General features: G+C 40.9%; 1 protein-coding gene across 2 annotated transcripts in view; it reads right to left on the bottom strand.

Moving 5' to 3' along the window:
• The window catches only part of LOC122551334 (collagen alpha-3(VI) chain), a 58,943-nt gene that overhangs the window by 23,071 nt on the left and 18,225 nt on the right, over nucleotides 1–17,647 (bottom strand). The window contains exons 3-4 of one of the 2 annotated variants that reach the window (XM_087988752.1): nucleotides 10,663–11,265; nucleotides 4,573–5,181 (exon numbers count right to left, since the gene is read on the bottom strand). In XM_087988752.1, coding sequence (XP_087844878.1) covers nucleotides 4,573–5,181; nucleotides 10,663–11,265 — 1,212 coding nt within the window. The remainder of the gene's footprint in view (nucleotides 1–4,572; nucleotides 5,182–10,662; nucleotides 11,266–17,647) is intronic. The other variant, XM_087988753.1, reaches the window with a different exon arrangement.

Below are 17,647 nucleotides of genomic sequence, written 5' to 3'. Positions count from 1 at the left end.
ATGGGGAACCTTGTCGAATGCCTTACTCAAGTCCATATAGATCACATCTACCGCTCTGCCCTCATCAATCGTCTTTGTTACTTCTTCAAAAAACTCAATCAAGTTTGTGAGACATGATTTCCCATGCACAAAGCCATGTTGACTATCCCTAATCAGTCCTTGCCTTTCCAAATACATGTACATCCTGTCCCTCAAGATTCCCTCCAACAACTTGCCCACCACCGACGTCAGGCTCACTGGTCTATAGTTCCCTGGCTTGTCCTTACCACCTTTCTTAAACAGTGGCACCACGTTAGCCAACCTCCAGTCTTCTAGCACCTCACCTGTGACTATTGATGATATAAATATCTCAGCAAGAGGCCCAGCAATCACTTCTAAAGCTTCCTCAGAGTTCCAGGGTACACCTGATAAGGTCCTGGGGATGTATCCACCTTTATGCATTTCAAGAAAGCCAGCACTTCCTTCTCTGTAATTTGGACATTTTGCAAGGTGTCACCATCTATTTTGCTACTTTCTATATCTTCCATATCCTTTTCCACAGTAAATACTGATGCAAAATACTCGTTTAGTATCTCCCCATTTTCTGCGGCTCCACACAAAGGCCACCTTGCTGATCTTTGAGGGGCCCTATTCTCTGCCTCATTAACCTTTTGTCCTTTATGTATTTGTAAAAACTCTTTGGATTCTCCTTAATTCTATTTGCCAAAGCTATCTCATGTCCCCTTTTTGCACTCCTGATTTCCCTCTTAAGTATACTCCTACTTCCTTTATACTCTTCTAAGGATTCACTCGATCTATCCTGTCTATACCTTACTTATGCTTTCTTATTTTTCTTAATGAAACCCTCAATTTCTTTAGTTATCCAGCATTCCCTGTACCCACCAGCCTTTCTTTTCACTCTAACAGGAATATACTTTCTCTGGATTCTTGTTATCTCATTTCTGAAGGCTTCCCATTTTCCAGCTGTCCCTTTACGTACGAACATTTACCCCCAATCAGCTTTTGAACGTTCTTGCCTAATACCATCAAAATTGGCCTTTCTCCAATTTAGAAATTCAACTTTTAGATCTGGTCTATCCTTTTCCATCACTATTTTAAATCTAATAGAATTATGTTCGCTGGCCCCAAAGTGCTCCCCCACTGACACCTCAGTCACCTGCCCTGCCTTATTTCGCTAGAGTAGGTCAAGTTTTGCACCTTCTCTAGTAGGTAATCCATATATTGAATCAGAAAATTGTCTTGTACACACTTAACAAATTCTTCTCCATCTAAACCTTTAACACTATGGTAGTCCCAGTCCATGTTTTGAAAGTTAAAATCCCCTACCATAACCACCCTATTATTCTTACAGATAGCTGAGATCTCCTTACAAGTTTGTTTCTCAATTTCCCTCTGACTATTAGGAGGTCTATAATACAATCCCAATAAGGTGATCATCCCTTTCTTAGTTCTCAGTTCCACCCAAATAACTTCCCTGGATGTATTTCTGGGAATATCCTCCCTCAGCATAGCTGTAATGCTATCCTTTATCAAAAACGTCACTCCTCCTCCTCTCTTGCCTCCCTTTCTATCCTTCCTGTAGCATTTGTATCCTGGAACATTAAGCTGCCAATCCCGTCTATCCCTGAGCCATATTTCTCTAATTGCTATGATAGTCCAGTCCCATATTCCTAACGATGACCTGAATTCATCTGCCTTCCCTGTTAGGCCCCTTGCATTTAAATAAATGCAGTTTAACTTATTAGTCTTACCTTGTCCCTGTCTGCCCTGACTGTTTGACTCACATCTGTTCTCAACTGTACCAGTCTCAGATTGATCTCTTTCCTCACTATCTCCCTGGGTCCCACCCCCCACCCCCCCCCCCCCCCCCCCCCCCCCCCCCCACCTTATTAGTTTAAATCCTCCTGAGCAGCTCTAACAAATCTCCCTGCCAGTATATTAGTCCCCTTCCAATTTAGGTGCAAACTGTCCTTCTTGTACAGGTGACTTCTACCCTAAACGAGATTCCAATGGTTCAAAAATGTGAATCCTTCTCCCATACACCAGCTCCTCAGCCATGCATTCATCTGCTCTATCCTCCTATTCCTGCCCTCACTAGCTAGTAGCACTGGGAGTAATCCAAATATTACTACCCTTGAGGACCTCCTTTTTAAATTCCTGCCTAACTCTCTGTAATGTCCCTTCAGAATCTCGACCTTCCAATGTCGTTGGTTCCAATGTGGACAATGACCTCTGGCTGGCCCCTCTCCCCCTTGAGAACATTCTGCACCCTCTCTGAGACATCCTTGATCCTGGCACCAGGGAAGCAACACACCATTCTGATTTTTCGCTGCTGGCCACAGAAACGTCTCTCTGTACCTTGGACAAGAGAGTCCCCGAACACAGTTGATCACTTGGAACCTGACGTACCCCTCGTTTCATTAGAGCCAGTCTCAGTACCAGAAACTTGGCTGTTCGTGCTATGTTCCCCTGAGAATCCATCACCCCTACATTTTCCAAAACAGCGTACCTGTTTGAAATGGGTATAGCCACAGAAGGCTCCTGCACAAGCTGCCTACCTCTCTTATCTTTCCTCAAGTTAACCCATCTATGTGACTGTATCTGAGACTTTCCCCCCTTCCTATAACTGCCATCCATCACATACTGTAGCTGTTGCAAATTCCTCATTGCTTCTAACTGTCTCTCCAACCGATCTACTCAATCTGATAAGATTTGCAACCAACAGCATTTATGGCAGATATAATCCACAGTAACCCTTAAACTCTCTTTAAACTCCCACATCTGACAAGAAGCGCATATCACTCTACTAAAGGCCATTTTTGCTCCTTCACAATCTACAGACCCAGAAAATAACACCGTCTTATTCCTCTACAAACACTACCCCAGGTTAAATTAATAGTTAGGGCTTATATTTTAAATTTAATCAAGAGCTATATCTCAAAAAACATATAATCAAGAAAGAACCTAGAGGCTGAACAGGCTGGGGCTGTTTTCCCTGGAGCGTCGGAGGCTGAGGGGTGACCTTATAGAGGTTTACAAAATTATGAGGGGCATGGATAGGATAAATAGGCAAAGTCTTTTCCCTGGGTCAGGGAATCCAGAACTAGAGGGCATAGGTTTAGGTTGAGAGGGGAAAGATATAAAAGATGTAACTCTTGGTGCTGAGTGTTGCAAGATAAAATTTCAGATTCAGTGCTAGGAATCATGATGGAGATGGTAGATTTTAGATTGTAGATAGTAGATTATATTAACCTGTGGGATTGATGTTAGTAGAGGGCCTGATAGTTGCTACTGGCCACAATTTGATATTCTTCCTATCATCCTCTTCCCAAAACCCCAGGTTACAAGCAAAGATGCTTCAGTCAGGCTAGATACCAGTGGTAGATGCATCTTGCACCAGTGTTCACCACTTGCAGTTCACGGCTAAGGACCAAGTTTTCACAATCCTGGACGCTTGAAAACTGGCTTAAGTTCGCAACAATGATATCGCAAACCAGTAAATTCACCCAAGGGAAATTCCTATTTTTAACATAGGTTTATACAATATAAAGGTAAAGCTCTGTCTCACTGAAAGATATTTAGAGCCATAGAGTCACAGAGATGGACAGCACAGAAACAGACCCTATGGACCAACTTGTCCATCCTGACCAGATATTCTAAATTAATCTAGTCTCATTGGCCCATATTGCTCTAAACCTATTCATATACCCATCCAAATGCCTTTTAAATGCTGTAATTGTACCAGCCTCCACCACTTCCTCTGGCAGCTCATTCCATACACGCACCACCTTCTGCATGAAAAGGCTGCCCCTTAGGTCCCTCTTAAATCTTTTCTCTCTCACCCTAAACCTACACCTTCTAGTTTTAGACTTCATTACCTTGGGAAAGAGACTTGGCTATTCACCGTATCCATGCCCCTCATGATTTTATAAATCTCTATAATATCTCCCTTCAGCTTCCAATGCTCCAGGGAAAATTGCCCCAGACCATTTAGCCTCTCCCTATAGTCAAACCCTTCAACTCTGACAACATCCTTGTAAACCTTTTCTGAATCCTTTTCAGTTTAACAGCATCTTTTTTCATAGCAGGGAGGCCAGAGTTGCGTGCAAAATTCCAAAAGTGGCCCCACCAATGTCCTGTACAGCCAGGACATGACACTCCAGCACTCAATGCACTGACTGATAAAGGCCAATATTCTTTGACTCTGAAGAGAAGCTGACTGCTAACAGACAAATCAAATCAAAGAAAACATGTACATTTGACTGTCATACAGTAATTTACTAATGTCTTTCAAATGCAATGTCTTGTATGATTGATGTGATGAAATCATCTATCTCCAGAGCGACCTCAACAGGGAAACCCACAGTTAATATTCATTTCCGAAAGGAATGCTTCATTAAAATGAATGTGGGAATTGCAAAAGCAAGTAATATTTTTTTCCAGAACGTGTTTCCCTAATACTGTTTCAGTTTAGAAAGTCTGAACGCTTTATTGCATATTAAGTTTCTGCATAGCAAATTTCTTGCTGCTGCAATCAAAACAGATCAGAGTGGCTGCTAAAATTTTGGATACCTGTTTTAACTGAAGCAATTGGTTGCTCGTAAACTATAGTTACACCAGCCAATGTTGACAACAGTCTCAGGACTTCTTCCTGTATGTCTGGTAGAGAATCGAATTCAGCCACATTGAAAACGAGACTGGGGTCAATTGCAATCTCTGTTAGCTCCGCTTGATCTGCATTCCTGGCTCCTAGGGCAAAAGTCATTATGGCAGAACGCTTCAGAATATCTGCCGGTTGCTTCACATCATCTTTAGATTTTGCCCCAGTAATGAGCACCACAAACTGGGGAATGCCATCTTCTTTCCTACTTCCTGCACCTCTGGTGAAATGGTTTCGATAGATGTAGTCGAGAGCTGCCCCAGTGTTAAGTGTCCAACCACCTCTCAATCTGAGATTTTTCAGGGCAGCTTGTAAAGCAGATTGTGACGCGTGGGTATTTAAGTGAAATTCAGTCGTTGCAACATCGCTGTACTGTGCCACTGCCACTTGCACAGAATCTGGTCCAATGATAAAGTTTTCAGTTATAGTTGAGATAAATTTGCATATTTTCAGAAAGTTAGCATGTCCCACACTGGAGCTGCCATCAATCAGAAATACGATGTCCCTTTGGGGGATTTGAACTGCAAAGTAAATTTAGGTTAGTTAGAAGATCTTTTGTTGCAAAAGGTAGAAAAACATTGAATTGATCACCACCATTAAAGCAGGGCTCACTATGGAGCACAATAGAGGATTTATAGAGCATGCAAGAATTTAAGAATAAGCCCAACTCACTTCCTGAACTGCATTTGTGACTATTTACGTATGTAAAGCCAATTTTTAAGAATTTTAAATTGAAAATATTTAAATGTAGTCTGGTTCAAGTAAGAGATGTCTTTGTTTTGTTTGGATAGAGTCAAACTCCAATGTTTGTTTGTTTCCTTGATATGCTACTGCATATGTGACTATATATATATATATATATATATAAAGATAATTTTTATCAATAAAGCATATTTTTGAAATTAAAAAACCACAGTATTCCAAATAGTGGCTGAAAAATATTGAACAGATACATAAATATGACATTTGAAATTAATTCTGACAATGATGCATACCAAAGCATTTGAAAATTTGTATTTACAATTTATATTAAGAACAATTGTTACTGATTTAAGAAATAAACCATCATAAAACACGAAGGTAGGGAATCTTCAGCACAAAACATTTTTGCAGCAGAGAGCGGCGGGTGCCGGGCGGAAGTGAAGTCGGAGCGCAAAGCCAGATGTTTAAGAAGGAAATTGAAGGGAAAGTTAGAACAAGGGGAAGTCAAGAAAGACAACTGTATCAATGAAGCAGAAAACTCAAAAAGGGATCATGCTGTAAGGTTGAGTGAAATAGGAGTTGATGGGAATGGTGAGGGCAGTAACAAATTAAAAATACTATATATGAATGCAGAAAGCATTAGAAATAAGATGGATGAGCTTGAGGCTCTTTTGGGAATTGGTAGATATGATATTGTGGGGATAACTGAGACGTGGCTTCAAGTGGACAGGGCCTGGGAAATGAATATTCAAGGCTACGCGTGCTATCATAAGGACAGACTGTCGGACAGAGGGGTTGGGGTGGCCATGTTGGAAAGGGATGATATTCAGTCCCTTGCGCGGGGGGACCTAGAATCAAGGGATGTAGAGTCAGTATGGATAAAGCTGAGAATTTCTAAGGGTAAAAAGACCCTTTTGGGAGTTATCTAAAGGCCCCCAAACAGCAGTCTGGATGTCAGATGTAAGTTGAATCAGGAGCTGAAATTGGCCTGTCGCAAAGATGTTACTACAGTTGTTATGGGGGATTTCAATATGCAGGTAGACTGGGAGAATCAGGATGGTATTGGACCTCAAGAAAGAGACTTTGCGGAGTGCCTCCGAGATGGATTCTTAGAACAGCTGGTGCTGGAGCCTACCAGGGAGAAGGCAATTCTGGATCTGGTATTGTGCAACGAACCAGAATTGGTCAGGGACCTTGAAGCGAAGAAGCCATTGGGAAGTAGTGACCATAATACAATAAGCTTCAATCTGCAATTTGAGAGGGAGAGGGTACAATCGGAAGTGACAATATTTCTGTTGAATAAAGGGAACTATGGAGCTATGAGGGAGGAGCTGGCCAAAGTTCAATGGTGCAATACCTTAGCAGGGATGACAGTGGAGGAACAATGGCAGATATTTCTGTGTATAATGCAGAAGATGCAGGATCAATTCATTCCAAAAAGGAAGAAAGATCCTAGGAGGAGGCATGGGTGCCGTGGCTGACGAGGGAAGTAAAGAAACATATAAAGTTAAAAGAAAAAAAGTATAACATATCAAAGATAAGTGGGAAAACGGAGGACTGGGAAGTTTTTAAAGAGCAACAGAGGATTACTAAGAAGGAAATATGCAGAGGTAAAATAAGGTATGAAGGTAAACTGGCCAAAAATATAAAGGAGGACAGTAAAAGCTTTTTTAGGTATGTGAAAGGGAAAACAATGGTTAAGACTAAAATTGGGCCCTTGAAGGCAGAAACAGGGGAATATGTTATGGGGAACAAAGAAATGGCAGAAGAGTTGAATTGGTACTTCAGATCTGTGTTCACTGGGGAAGACACAAGCAATCTCCATGAGGTAACAGTGGCTGAAGGACCTGAACTGAAGGGAATTTATATTTGCCAGGAATTGGTGTTGGAGAGACTGTTAGGTCTGAAGGTTGATAAGTCCCCGGAGCCTGATGGTCTACATCCCAGGGTACTGAAGGAGGTGGCTCGAGAAATCGTGGATGCGTTGGTGATTATTTTCCAGAGTTCGATAGATTCGGGATCAGTTCCTGTGGATTGGAGGGTGGCTAATGTTGTACCACTTTTTAAGAAAGGTGGGAGAGAGAAAGCAGGAAATTATAGACCAGTTAGTCTGACCTCAGTGGTGGGAAAGATGCTGGAGTCTATTATAAAGGATGAAATTATGACACATCTTGATAGCAGTAACAGGGTAGGTCAGAATCATCATGCATTTATGAAGTGGAAATCATGCTTGACTAATCTTCTGGAATTTTTTGAGGATGTAACTCTGAAGATGGACGAGGGAGATCCAGTAGATGTAGTGTACCTGGACTTTTAGAAAGCTTTTGATAAAGTCCCACATAGGCGGTTAGTGAGCAAAATTAGGGCACATGGTATTGGGGGCAAAGTACTAACTTGGATTGAAAGTTGGTTGGCAGACAGGAAACAAAGAGTAGTGATAAACGGCTCCATTTCGGAATGGCAGGCATGACCAGTGGGGTACCGCAGGGATCAGTGCTGGGACTGCAGCTTTTTACAATATATATTAATGATATAGAAGATGGTATTAGTAATAACATTAGCAAATTTGCTCATGATACTAAGCTGGGTGGCAGGGTGAAATGTGAGGAGGATTTTAGGAGATTACAGGGTGACCTGGACAAGTTAGGTGAGTGGGCAGATGCATGGCAGATGCAGTTTAATGTGGATAAATGTATGGTTATCCACTTTGGTGGCAAGAACAGGAAGGCAGATTACTACCTAAATGGAATCAATTTAGGTAAAGTGGCAATACAAAGAGATCTGGGTGGTCTTGTACACCAGTCAATGAAGGTCCGCATGCAGGTACAGCAGGTAGTGAAGAAGGCTAATAGCAGGCTGGCCTTCATAACAAGAGGGATTGAGTATAGAAGCAAAGAGGTTCTTCTGCAGTTGTACAGGGCCCTGATGAGACCACTCCTGGAGTATTGTGTGCAGTTCTGGTCTCCAAATTTGAGGAAAGACATTCTGGTTATTGAGGGAGTGCAGTGTAGGTTCACGAGGTCAATTCCTGGAATGGCGGGACTACCTTACGCTGAAAGACTGGAGCAACTGGGCTTGTATACCCTTGTGTTTAGAAGACTGAGAGGGAATCTGATTGAGACATATAAGATTATTAAAGGATTGGACACTCTCGAGGCAGGAAACATGTTTCCGCTGATGGGTGAGTGCCGAACCAGAGGACATAGCTTAAAAATACGCGGTAGACCATTTAGGACAGAGATGAGGAGAAACTTCTTCATCCAGAGAGTGGTGGCTGTGTGGAATGCTCTGCCCCAGAGGGCAATGGAGGCCCAGTCTCTGGATTCATTTAAGAAAGAGTTGGATAGAGCTCTAAAGGATAGTGCAATCAAGGGTTATGGAGATAAGGCAGGAACAGGATACTGATTAAGGATGATCAGCCATGATCATATTGAATGGTGGTGCAGGCTCGAAGGGCAGAATGGCCTACTCCTGCACCTATTGTCTATTGTCTATTGTCTAAACAGGTTTAACAAAAAACAACCATCACAAGATTATAAACAGACCAGAAGCAATGTCTAAGTACATTAATACTTCCATCTCTGTTAATTAAATTAGGAAATGTGATAGTAATTCAATGGAACTTCACAGTTGAGGCATTGGTAGAGCTGATGGTTGGTGAACACGATAATCAGGCTGGTTCTAGGAGGCATAATTGTTGAGAGCTATAGATTAGAGAGCAGGTCTCTTACTGATCTGCCCCTAACTTGGACTGAGTAAAATTTTCTTTTGGTAGAAATTTTGCATAAAAATGGAAAGCATTAATACAAAGGGAAAAAAAAACTTTGGAACTTATGGATTCAAGGTATAGTCAGGTTGAGATATGGAAAGTTGGGAGGTAGAATGGGTGACAGCAAGGTCAGGGTGATGTAGCAGGGTAGGGGTAAGTTAGGTTTGACTATACCTTGAGTCAAAGATTTTATTGGTGGGTCCCACAGAATGGGGATATTTTTGGAAAGTTGAAACAACTTGAGCAATGTCCTCAGAGTCAATAGTTTGACTTTTCCAATCTGAGTCAGAATTCTCAGTCCTGACTGGGATCAGAGTAATAGTTGCTGACTTACCTTGGGAGAGGTTTCCTGGGCATACCTCCAACCCAAGAGTGTTTCCAGTTAATCCGTGAATGAAGCATCAGAAAGTATCATGAAGTATCATAATCAATGTACGATCCTACATCCTTAATGTTTAAGGTCCAAAGCCACTTGGAGAATTACTGAGAGAAGTTGAGTTAGCGAGGGAGTAGTAGGATAGGTGGATGTGTAAGGAGATATGGTGGTAAGTGGATGGGATGGTAGAGTGTCAGAAAGGTGAGCTAGTTGGATGCCAATGGATGAGGGAGTAGGGTTTCAGAAGGGTGAGGGAGTATGAAGACAGATGGGCAAGTGTTCTCGGTGGTTGGGGCTTACAATTATCAGATGGGTGGAGGTACAAGTTCTCGATGGGTGGTGGAGGTTCAGATATGAGGTGAGTGGTGGGGAGTGGGCAGTGGGGAATGCACCAGGAGAGTGGAGCCAGCAGGTGCCATTTTTGTGAGTATTCAGATACTAATGGTTAACGATTAAGGTGGTAAATTGGGTCAGTCGATGTTCAACTCTAATTCAGAGTTGGTGGTATTATTGGAGGCTTCCAGACAAAAGGTTATTGCCTATAGGAAGTTTAAACTTACCAGGCAATACCAATGGAGTAAGCTGAGTTTGTACTTCAGCATCATTGAAATGCACAATTCCTGTCTATAATACAGGAACAACTCTTTTCCCATCGGAAGATCTGGGCCACTATATTAGGACATCTGCAGGATCCAAAGAGTGGAAGATCTAGATTATTCATTGACTTTATTTCTCTCTCACACTTATGTTGTCTGGTCTCTGGACCACCTCTGTTGATATTCGTATAAAGTACTCATCGATTCTGACGTCCTTCTAACTGCCAAGAAATGTGTTAGGGTGAGGAGAATATAGATTTTTTATAAATGTGCTTTTGGAATTTCTTGGCAACTCACTGAAAAACAAATGCCCAAATCTGGTCGATTGACAAGATCAAAGCCCTGAGTTGGCAAGACCAAATTTTCTAATCACTCAGGTATGTATTATTTTCAAAGTCAACACCACTTCAAAGTGAAATTATATAGAGCTAAATTAAATTAGATTTGAAATTGTATTCCATAGCAGACTTGAGATGATGGAAGCTGTTCAATGAGGGAAAATGTCATCAATTTTGCCAAATGTCATTTCTTTAATGTAAAAACTTTGGAAACTACGCACCTTCAACCTGAGGTTCTTCCACCTGCATAATCAATTGTTTGCTGGCCACTAACGAAAACAGTGACTTTAGCTGTTCTTGTGTGCTAGCCATTTGGCGGAGATCAGGGATGAGCATAGAAAATGAAGGGTCAGTCGCTATCTGTTTGGCTTCGGCTGCATCAGCATTTCTAACCCCAAGAACAAATGTAAAGGTGCCACGCTTTTTTATTGAAAACACCCCTCGTCTGACATCATCACTGGACTGTCTTGAAGTGAGGAGGACCATTACCTGAGGAACCTCCTCCTCAGCCCTACACCCAGCCGTCGGAGTAAAATGATTGTCAACCAGAAACTGAAGGGCCATTCCAGTGTTGGCTTCATTTCCACCTTTCTGCCGAAGGTTTTTAACAGCATTGAGGACTTCTGATTTTGTAGTATATGTATTTAAATAGAACACGGTACTGGGCGTCTTACTGTATTGCACCATGCCAACTTGGATAGCATCAGGGCCAATATTGAGATCTTCAATGAAATTTGTGATGAAAGAACGTATGAATTGGAATTCACCACTTCCCAAATTCCTTGATCCATCAATTAGGAAAACTAGGTCAGCTGATTCTTGCACTTGAAAAATAAATGTAAAAGATGAACATGTTAAAACAGATAATGCAGAACAATGCATTATAAAGGAAAATAATGTGCATTTAATATAGCATATTTCAAATCGTTAGGGTTTCTGCATTATAAAAAATATACTGTACCTTGACAGTGTTATCACAATGGTAATGTAGGGAAAGGCAGCATTTTCTTTTGAGGAAAATTGCATCTTGCAAATCACGCATGCTGCTGCTACTGTGTGGATAGAACGGATGTTTAAATTGGGGGATGGGCTGCTGATCAGGCGTCAGCAATCCACCCACTTCCAGGTCAGAAACCACCAACTACCAACCAACATAAAATATATCCCAATTGTAAGGTCAAGAATTTACAGTTCAAAGATATGACATGGTCATTAGTGTGCCATCATGGTTCACATTAGTGGCATAGAGCTAGCAAACATTGACCACGTGCAGATAAAACTTCCAATATCTAGATATAGGATAATGTAAATATGCATTAAAAACAGTCCTAAACTTGGCAGGAGATGTTGTTGAAGTGTCTGGCGCTAATATATAAATATGTTAGTCTACATCATAAGAGATACTAGATCAGCTAAACCCCAGAATTGCTGGGAGATGGTTCTATCTTGAAGCTTGTTGTAAATATTACATAGTTAGAAGACAATGTTCAATAAAACTGATAACCAAGCTTCCTCCAGTCTGTATGAGCTCATATCCCAGAAGTGGCACGGTGGCACAGTGGTTAGCACTGCTGCCTCACAGCGCCAGAGACCCGGGTTCAATTCCCGCCTCAGGCGACTGACTGTGTGGAGTTTGCACGTTCTCCCCGTGTCTGCGTGGGTTTCCTCCGGGTGCTCCGGTTTCCTCCCACAGTCCAAAGATGTGCAGGGTCAGGTGAATTGGCCATACTAAATTGCCCATAGTGTTAGGTAAGGGGTAAATGTAGGGGTATGGGTGGGTTTCGCTTCGGCGGGTCGGTGTGGACTTGTTGGGCCGAAGGGCCTGTTTCCACACTGTAATCTAATCTAATCTAATCTAAAAAAAAGTAGCTGGACAACAAGCACAAGTGATGACAACAAACTAGAGAATAAGTTCAAAATTGGTACTTCAAGGTTAGAAATATCTGTAGTACTCTCAGTGCTAGCAAGAATTAAAAATAGAATGCTAGGGAGGACTAATGAGTAGATTGAGACATTGTGCACACTGGAGAGCTTCAGATTTTGGGGAGATTAGGGTCAGTTCAATGACAAGAGGCATCTATTGAAAAATTACAAGTTGCATCTCAGCAGAAATGGGACTGATGTCCACATGGGGAAGTGTGTGCATGGTGAAGATTTAAACCAAATTGGCGTAGGTCTGTACAGCAGCGTTCAGAAGTAGAAAAGAAATTGGAGATGGATAGATGATTAAGGTATTCTATAGTCCATAGAAGGAAGCAAAAACATATTAGGTAAGAGCAAATGTATAGGGATATGCAAAATGCAGAGACAGGTTCAGAACACTAGATGGAAAGGCCAAGTGTAGCATGAATAAGACCGTGTGCTGCAATCACAAATGACCATGCAAAATATAATATGGTGGCAATGACAGAATTTCTCTAAAAATGGTTAGGATTGACCGTAAGAAGTAAAAACTGGAGGAGGCCGTTTGGCCCCATGACCCTGCTCTGCTAGTTCTGAGGTTAGCCGTTGATGCCCCAAACTTGGCATCTATCATCTGCGTGGTGGTGGAAATGGCACTGGGTTGTTATTCACACCTGTGTGTATTGCAGGTGCAGCCACCCAAAGAAATCAGCAGCTGCCTCTAAACAAGGCCCGTTTTGGTGACCAAGTGTACACGATGTGAAGTGTGCAGACTAGAAGTGGTAACAGTGGGCTTCAATTTTGCGAATAGCAAAGTGATCTCCTTTCATTTAGATAGCCAGGATTCCCCTCTGAAGAACTGAGGTCCTGGGACACCTTTGGGAGAGGTAAGTTGGCCATTGGAATTGTTAAAAGTAGGCATGAATGTGCATAAAGAGGTACATAAAATCACTAATTGTCAAGCTCATTGGAACTATCAACAACATACCAAAATCAATTCTCAGATACATCACAAGGTTCTGTCAAAGGGAACTAACAAAAGTGTCTTTCTTTTTAAATGTTAATCTCAGTCGCAGAGCACTGAAGCCCAACTTCTCCCCAACCTGATTCCATAACATTCCATCGTATTCATTCCAGTGTCACCAAGGGAAGTCCTGCATGCTGGAATTATTATCATAGTCATACATTAATTATGGCACAATTATTAGCTGTATAACCCATCCAAGGTCCTCTGTTGAGCAAGCATTTCTACTTTTGCCAGCCTTGTGGATAGTGACTTCCAAGTTACAAAAGATTTGAGAATTCCTGGCTGTTTATCTAAGAGGAGGATTAGTTGAGAGGAGGTTGAAAGGAGTTTTCAAAATCATAGGAGATTTGAACAAAATAAATAAGGTGGAACAAGGCTCAGGTGAAAGGGTCAAGAATGAAAGGGCACAGATTTAGAATAACTGGCAAAAGAAACAAAAGCGACACAAAACAAAAACACGTTTAGTGAGTAGTTAGGATCTGGAAATCGTTGCCTGGGAGTATGGTAGAGGCATTCAACTGAAACATTCAGAATGCATTTAGACTCTTACTTAAAAAGGGAAAATGTGTAGAGTTACTGGTAGAAAGCAAGGGAATAGTACAAGATGAGTTGTACAACCAAGGACTACAGCAAACACAATGGGCCAAATGGCTTCCTTCTGTACTTTAATTCTATGATCTATTGAAGCATTTTATCTACTTAGCATATATCAGATAGTCTGTAATGCTGTGAAGTTGGTAGAATTTCCAAGTGACTACTTGGAACTTCTTCGCTCACTTCTATTTAACTATTAACCTAACTTGGACACTTTTCACGAAGTGAAGAGATCATCTACTTTCTTGTTCTTCATGTGCTCTGTAGACAATCAAAGTCAATATTGTTTCCACCCCACCGAACAGACTTTTTCAAATTATGTTTTCAATTTGTTTCATGCAAACAAATATTCATTTACAAGTAAAATCAGGGTTTGGCCAGAAAGAAGTAACGAGATGCATAGTATTTCTAGTTGATTCTAACATGCTGCTTCAAACATCTGTTATCACTCATGAAAATGCAGCATTCAGTTACTTGAGATGTTCTGACAGGTCCAAATGCCATTAGGCTTTAGACATTGAAAATAGGATTAGCAGTGTTGGCTTGTCAAAATGGAAAGCTTTGGTCATAATACTCTGATAATTATGATGAATTTGGAAGTGATTTCTGAGAAATATTATTTGTAAACTGAACTTTCCCTGTGGAACTCATGATAATACAGAGGATATAGTGTGGAAAACAGGGGCTAGGATGATAAGCAGTGAATCCTTTCATTTCAGAATTCTGACTTTATTTTTTAATACATTTCTCAGCTATAATGTGAAATTAGTCTGAAACTTTTCATGACACTGTACACAATGTACTTCCACAACTGAATGTGCCTAGTGATAATATTTTCACCACTGTTAATCTGTTTCTTCGCAAACCATATATATATATATATATATATATATATAGTGGATATATTACAACAAAAACAATAAAAATAGAATGTACTCTGAAGGAAAAATAGTTCATGTTTGGGAAATGACACCGATCTAATCAGGATCTGGAAATGTTTTTAAAGGTTTCATTAACATTGGGAAATAAAATGAATACATGTGCTCTTTTTTTATTATTTGGAGTTGTTTGGTTTAAAAGATTATTGATTATTTTAGAATATTGTAGATTGTCACAACTGCTCTGGTGTAATTTTTCACAGCTGTCAAAATGTGAGCAGAGTTTTCTGATCAGTTTATTGGGTGTGGATTAAACTGAAGCATATTAAGTTACATTGGAACTCTTATAAAACAATAAATAATTTCTCAGCTTTGAAGTTATAGAGCATTTACCAGGCAGGGAATAGCCTCAAGGAAATGTTGTATAATTGGAATTGAAAATTGCAAATAAAAATCAAAAGAAGCATTTTGAGCTGGAAGAGGACTATCTTGAATGGTAGGAGAGGGAATCTAACTGGGATGGAATGGAAAATAAAGACTGATTCCAAAATCTGTATCAGCGCAAGGAGCAGGTACTTCACTTACAGACTGGGGGCATTATAAAAAACAGCAAAAATAAGGGAAACAAGGCCAAGGCACTTTGATTGACGATAGATTTAGAGGATAGGATGATGTATGATGAATGTCAAATCAGTTTTTCTTAAACGTAAACTTTCTATAGCTCCAATCAGGTATGGGGAACTGATAGAATATTGTAGAGTAACAAATGTGGCACCTTTATTCAAGAATAGATATGAGAACATTGTTATTAACAATGGGACAGCCAGTTTAACACAAGGGCAGGTAAGGTTTCAGAAACAAAAATGAACACAAAAATCAATATGCACTTAGAGTTTTAAGCTAGTTACAAAGAGCTAGCTGGGATTTGTAACAGTCAGATAGTGCTTGACTGGAGTCATAGAGTCATCGAGATGTACAGCACGGAAATAGACCCTTTGGTCCAACTTGCCCACGCCACCCAGATATTGTGAACTGATCTAGTCCCATTTGCCAGCATTAGGCCCATATCCCTCTAAACCCTTCCTATTCATGTACCCACCCAGATGTCTTTTAAATGTTGTAATTGTACCAGCCTCCACCACCTCCTCATTCCATACATGCATCACCCTCTGAATGAAAAAGTTGCCCCTCAGATCCCTTTTAAATCTTTCCCTCTAGTTTTCAACTCCTCCACGCTGGGGAAAAGACCTTGATTATTCACCCTATTCATGCCCCTCATAATTTTATAAACCTCTATAAGGTCCCCCTTTCATGTCGCGGTTGTATACGACTTTGATTAGGCCACTTTTGGAATACTATGTTCAATTCTGCTCTTCCTGCATTTGGAATGATGTTGTGAAACCTGAAAGGGTTCGGAAAAGATTTACAAGGATGTTGCCAAGGTTGGAGGGTTTGAACTACAGGGAGAGGCTGAATAGGCTGGGGCTGTTTTCCCTCGAGTGTCAGAGATTGATTAATTGATTTCTTTTCATTAAACAACAGAGAGGGTTGATAAAGAGACTGCAGTGTTTCTTTTATCTGTCTTCCATAGACTTATGCAGCATGAGGTCAGAAAAATGTACCATTACCTGTTATTAGTTATGGGCTTCTTCCTTCTTCAGAAAGAAACAATTCCAAAAAGTGTGAAGGCAGCATTGATAACAATGAGCATTCCTTAATAGGAATGATACTTTTTACCACTTCCATTCCTTTTTGGCATTCAATAGGGGAATATTTACAGAAAACAAAACAAGGTCTTTAGGTGCCTCATGGATACATCTTCTACATTGGATTCACCACAGAGTGAAGGGTATTTAAATAAAACTATTATTGTGCATTCAAGCATTTTCCTCTTATTTTGGTTCACCCAGTGAGCTCATCAAACCTTCTTTGTCATTGAATTAATGTGCAGGCAATCAAACTGATTGTCAAGGATGTTTCTTGTTATTGTTTGATTTCTTTTCTTCATTTTGACATGCCCCGTCTCTCACTTCCTGAACTGAGCTAGAGGATTTTTATGGAGAAGTCTGACCTTCAGATTTCTTACTTCTGTGGCTGATGGGCCACTCAAAATAATGAACTTATGGTGGAACATAATAAACTTAGCATGGCGTGATAAAAGATGGACAATGATTAAAGCATGCTGGGAAATGGAACGCAGCTTTGACCAAAGTGACTGTGCTAATCCACATGCTGCTGAATCCAGACAGGTTGCAGCTGCCCACAGACAGTTTGCAAACAAGCCTGGTGGCTGGTGACCCTACAATACACACCCGAATTTGAGTTGGAATGGGACAACGGAATATCTCCCTGGGACACTTGGAAGCATTGTGGAAGCATTGAAGCATATCTTAGACATGGAGTTGCCTTGCATCTAATTTGGAAGCGGCTTCGTGCACCCAGGACCTCCAGGGATGGACACTTAAGGAGCACCCTGCCGTCAATGTGACAACACCTGTTTGGGGATCGAATCTGATTGATCCATTAGAAGATACTCAAGGCCCTCCCAAAAAGGTGCAAAGACTTTGGAGTATAAGAATCGCTGCAACACCACCCTTAGAAACGGTAACTCAAATGCAGTAACTGGAGAGCGGTAACTAGAGAATAACCACCAAACGAGAAGACTAACCAGAGAACCTCAGTGGAAGACCAGACAACATCACCACGTGGAGCCTGACCAAGCTCTAGTGCAGTGGTATATGATCATCCAAAGTTAAATTAAAGCATATGATAGTTTGTAGTGTTTATCATTAGTTTATAGTATAT

Source organism: Chiloscyllium plagiosum, unplaced genomic scaffold (genome assembly GCF_037043375.1).
Source record: "Chiloscyllium plagiosum isolate Xiang-an unplaced genomic scaffold, Cpla_swu_hap1 HiC_scaffold_7, whole genome shotgun sequence".
NCBI lineage: Eukaryota > Metazoa > Chordata > Chondrichthyes > Orectolobiformes > Hemiscylliidae > Chiloscyllium > Chiloscyllium plagiosum.
This window is presented reverse-complemented; position numbering and strand designations above follow the sequence as displayed.